Consider the following 5,105-nt stretch of genomic DNA (forward strand, 5'->3'; position numbering starts at 1 on the left):
TCTATTTTTAACTTTTTTTTTAAATTAACATTGGCATCAGGGAAATACAAATCTATTTTTAACTTTTTGAGGAACCTCCAAACTGTTCTCCATAGTGGCTGCACCAGTTTGCATTCCCACCAACAGTGTAAGTGGGTTCCCCTTTCTCTGCATCCTTGCCAACATCTGTTTATTTTAGCCATTCTGACTGGTGTGAGGTGATATCTCATTGTAGTTTTGATTTGTATTTCCTTGATGATGAGTGATGTTGAGCATCTTTTCATGTGTCTGTTGGCCATCTGGATGTCTTCTTTGGAAAAATGTCTGTTCATGTCTTCTGCCCATTTCTTAACTGGATTATTTGTTTTTTGGGGTGTTGAGTTTTATAAGTTCTTTATATATTTTGGGTACTAATCCTTTATCAGATATGTCATTTGTAAATATCCTCTCCCATTCTGTAGGTTGCCATTTATTTATGTTGATCATTTCCTTCACTGTGCAGAAGCTTTTTATTTTGATGTAGTCCCAATAGTTTATTTTTGCTTTTGTTTCCCTTGCCTCAGGAGACATATCTAGTAAGAAGTTGCTATGGCTAATGTCAAAGAAGTTACTGCCTTGTTCTCCTCTAGGATTTTGATGGTTTCAGATTTCACATTTAGGTCTTTCATCCATTTTGAGTTTGTTATTTTGTATGGTGTAAGAAAGTGGTCCAGTTTCATTCTTTTGCATGTTGCTGTCAAGTTTTCCCAACACTATTTGTTGAAGAGACTGTCTTTTTTCCCACGGGATATTCTTTCCTGCTTGGTCAAAGATTAATTGACCATATAATTGGGGGTTTATTTCTGAGTTTTCTATTCTGTTCTATTGATCTATGTGCCAGTATCACACTGTTTTGATTATTACAACTTTGAAATAGAACTTGAAATCTGGCACTGTGATGCTTCCAGCTTTGCTTTTCTTTTTCAAGATTGCTTTGGCTATTCGGGGTCCTTAGTGGTTCCATATAAATTTTAGGTTTGCCTGTTCTAGCTCTGTGAAAAATGCTGTTGGTATTTTGATAAAGATTGCATTAAATGTATAGATTGCTTTGAGTAGTATAGACATTTTAACAATATTTGTTTTTCTCATCCATGAGCATGGAATGTTTTTCCATTTCTTTGTGTCATCTTCAGTTTCTTTCATCAGTATTTTATAGGTTTCAGAGAACAGGTCATTTATCTCTTTGGTTAGGTTTATTCCTAGGTATCTTATTATTTTTGGTACGATTGTAAATGGGATTGATTCCTGAATTTCTCTTTCTGCTGCTTCATTATTAGTGTATAGAAATGCAACAGGTTGGGGCGCCTGGATGACTCAGTCATTAAGCATCTGCCTTCGGCTCAGGTCATGATCCCAGGGTCCTGGGATCGGGCTCCTTGCTCAGCAGGAAGCTTGCTTCTCCCTCTCCCACTCCCCCCCTGCTTGTGTTCCCTCTCTCTGTCAAATAAATAAATAAATAAAATCTTAAAAAAAAAGAAATGCAACAGGTTTATGTGTATTGATTTTGTATCTTTGACTTCACTGCATTCATTTATCAGTTCTAGCAGTTTTTTGGTGGAGTCTTTAGGGTTTTATATATATATATTATTGCATTCATTTCTATTTATTAATTCTCTACATGTTAAAATTTCTAGATTTAATTGTTGAAAGAATAATTTTTATTAACTATAATAAACATGCAACTTCAGGGCATGCTTCACAAGCCTTGGTCACATGGTCTGAATTACCAGATTTAAGCCATATCTCTCTCAAATTTCAGATTAGAACTATACTATTTTTTTAAAAAAAAACTACACTACCTTATTTTTTAAAGATTTTATTTATTTATTTGAGAGAGAGAGAGCGCACGCATGAGCGGGGGGGATGGGAGGGAGGGATAGAGGCAGAAGCAGACTCCCCAATGAGCAGGGGGCCTGATGTGGGGCTTGATCCCAGGACCCCCAGATCATGATCTGAGCTAAAGGCAGATCCTTAATTGACTGAGCCACCCAGGCGCCCCTACACTACCATTTTTTTAAACTCATTATTAAACATGTGAACTTAAGCCATTCATTATTATTCTACCATATACTAATATATGATGTACATTAATGTACAATATAATGTACACTTTTATCATGAATCTTTCATTCTTAATTTAACCTCTTCTTAGTACAGTACACATATCCTCAGCTGTGGTTCCTGACTCCAATTGAGACGTTGCTTAACCTTCTACTGATAATACCTAGCAGACTACCACTGGGAAGGGCCATGAGGTGTAAGAGAGGAAACAGCTCTGGGGATTAAATACTTCTCAGACAGATTCTACTTGCTCCTCCTGACAGTCACTCCACCTTTATCTCCTAGTCCAGAAATACCAGTGCTGTTAATTTCCACACCTTTGCAAGATTCTGGAGGGTGTATTGGGTTGGTTTTCAGTTTTTCCACTGCTGCTTTGCATTTCAGCTTTCTTGAGTTTTCTAAGTCAGTTACCATTTATTTTCTCCCGGGCTTCCAAGCTTTTAAGTTTATGTCCTTCCCAGAACAAAATACTTTAAAATAACATCTGAACAAAAAATATAGTCTATTTTGGATACATTCATTTCTTTGATCTCTAAGTTTCTTATTTATTTTATTTTAATGCCTCTGTTAATGAATTTGTTTTGGTGCAAGGGGCTCCAGTTGCAATCTCAAATGCCTGTGGGGCCAGGTAGGTGTTGTGGTTCCTCTCACTGGATCCAAACCTTAGACAGGTCAGGGTCAGAAATAATTAGTTAAGTTCGCGGGAATTCCAGAGCAATACAATGTGTGCCCTGTTTTCCATTTGAGACAATAGGAGATTACTTGCTCCAGACCCACAGGATAGGGTATAGATGTAGAGGGTAGGATAATAGGGTAGAGATGAATTTGTGACCAGGGGTGAGACAAAGGGCCTAAGACAGTCCCTACCTCCCCCTCTCCACATCCTGCCAGTTTCCCATGGTTTTATGTGGAGGGGACATTTTCAGAAGTTTCCCATGTATCCCCAGTGAGAGCATGGGAAGTAGGTAAGACATGCAAGTTAGGGGCATTGCTATGTGACCACCAAAGTGAGAGGCAAGGTGACAAGACAGAGCCAGGGGCTAGATGGGGTTCATTGAGATACAAGGATCCAAGCCTCCAGGGAAGAGCTGAGACTTCTGGAGATGATGCTGGAGGTGGGTTTGTTGCCTGCTCCCAACCATGTGGAGAAAACAGACCACAAATGAAACCATGGATCTTAGCAGTGGATACAATAGGATTCCAGGAGACTAGCAGCCCCTCCCTTCCTCAGGAGGGCCCTGAAACTGTCTCCTCTTGGAGATGCCATCTTGGGAAGGAGGAGGCAGCAGTGGTGAAATTTTGAGCATAAAGAAACAGCCTTGAGGGAGGTCTGAGCCTCGAAGTCACTGAATATTTTGTCTGAAAGAAACATTTATAAAATGAAAGAGACCATTTCAAAGCACAAGAAACTGTTTTTATGGGAAAGGGACTGAATTACCTTTAGCAAATTTAAATGTCCCTCCTATCAGCAGAAATTGTGGGCTCTTAAGAAAAAGTATAGGAAACTAAAGAAGACAAATTTTTCTTAAAATACCCGAGTTGTTATTGTACATGTCAAGATATGATTGGACCCTCTTGTTGGAATGTTGATTTTATTTGAATTCATTGAATGCCACTTCATTAGGTATTTTAAAAATATTTTATGTATTTATTATGTATGTTGCATCTGGTGGTATAATGGTTTGAATACGAAACTAGAGAAACCTAGGGAATTTCTTTCTGACATGCACTGTAATAGTTAAAACAGGTAATAGACAATTGCAGGTTGTGTTAGAATACAAGATTGTCATTTGGTAGTTACTACAATTGCAAAATCAGCTTGTTAAGGAAAGATAATTAGACTCCCCCGAATCTCTTGATGTCACAATATAAATATAAATTGTGGGGTATGACATAGAAAAACATTAGTGCCTTCAATGTCCTTAAGTTATTGCTAGCGCGCGAGAGAAAAAGAGCTGCAAAACATAGCTAAGTGTATGTTTCCGAGTACATTTATAGCAGGCATTTGTCTCCCGCTCCCTGTTCTTCAGTAGCAATAAGATAAACGTCTAAAAGCCTTGATTTTAGATTTGGAGCCAGCCGTTTGCTATACTTCTGTCCAAAGCCACCGATATCTTCGTGTGTAAGTGCGCGTGAGTGTGTGCGTGCTTGGGTCTGTGTAAGGCTTAATTAAGCTTTGGGATAGAGAGTAACCGTGTCGTAGCCCTCTGGGGGCCTCGTGCGAGCCCTTGCGTGGGTTTCGCAGTACAGCTCCCCCTCCACGAAGAAGTAGCCCTTCTGTTTGAGGTTGAGGTTACAGTCAGCGCACACGAAACACTCCGGATGCCGGTGCTTGTCCCGCGCCTTCACAACAGCGCCGCTGTGGAGGAAAAGACGAGATGGAGTGAAAAACACAAAGCCAAAAACCTGATGCAGAGGGAAGCAACGCCGCAGATACGTCAGGTGCTGTTTGTTTCATGTGCAGGAAACAGCCCCCAGCTGTAAAGCCAGCACAGCCGTGAGACTGATGTCACCCTCAGGGCGATCCGAGACAACCGCAGTAACACCTCACGGGGTTCTCTCGGAGGTTGACGTGTGACTCTGTTTCCTGTTTTTCAAACAAGTCGCTTCTATAAAAGTTATAGGATCTTCCCTCATGATCTATGCCGATTGTTTCTTTGAAAGAGGAAAACATGGTATAGATACGGCAAATACCTCCGCAAACTCCGATTTGACATAGCTTGCCTACACATCGGCAAGTCCCTCTGCTTTCTGGCTTGGCGCCGCGGCCTCTATTGTATGGAGCACAGAGAAAACAGCACAGGGCAGGGGTGGAATGTCCACGGGTGGGCAGACTCACCTCTGTTGTCAAAACGGTTGACTCCAACTTAGGAGCAGTAATTGCTTTTGGTAACATCATAAACTATTGTGTTTTCTGAGATCCTCTTTGCTCCTGAACTGCGGGTCCTGCTTCTTTCCTTCCTACCTTCTTTCTTTTCTTTTCTTTTTCTTTTTCTTTTCTTCTTTCTTTCTTTCTTTCTTTCTTT

At 40.3% G+C, this 5,105-nt stretch overlaps 1 protein-coding gene across 2 annotated transcripts in view; it reads right to left on the reverse strand.

Moving 5' to 3' along the window:
• Positions 1-3,704: 3,704 nt before the first annotated feature.
• The window catches only part of PDLIM3 (PDZ and LIM domain 3), a 30,667-nt gene continuing 29,266 nt past the window's right edge, over positions 3,705-5,105 (reverse strand). For both annotated transcript variants that reach the window (XM_025886083.2, XM_025886084.2), the window contains one exon: positions 3,705-4,438. In XM_025886083.2, coding sequence (XP_025741868.1) covers positions 4,249-4,438 — 190 coding nt within the window. In that variant the 3' untranslated portion in view covers positions 3,705-4,248. The remainder of the gene's footprint in view (positions 4,439-5,105) is intronic.

This window comes from Callorhinus ursinus, unplaced genomic scaffold (genome assembly GCF_003265705.2).
Source record: "Callorhinus ursinus isolate GAN/ISIS: 27379988/994484 unplaced genomic scaffold, GSC_fseal_2.0 scaffold17, whole genome shotgun sequence".
In the NCBI taxonomy this organism is placed as follows: Eukaryota; Metazoa; Chordata; class Mammalia; order Carnivora; family Otariidae; genus Callorhinus; species Callorhinus ursinus.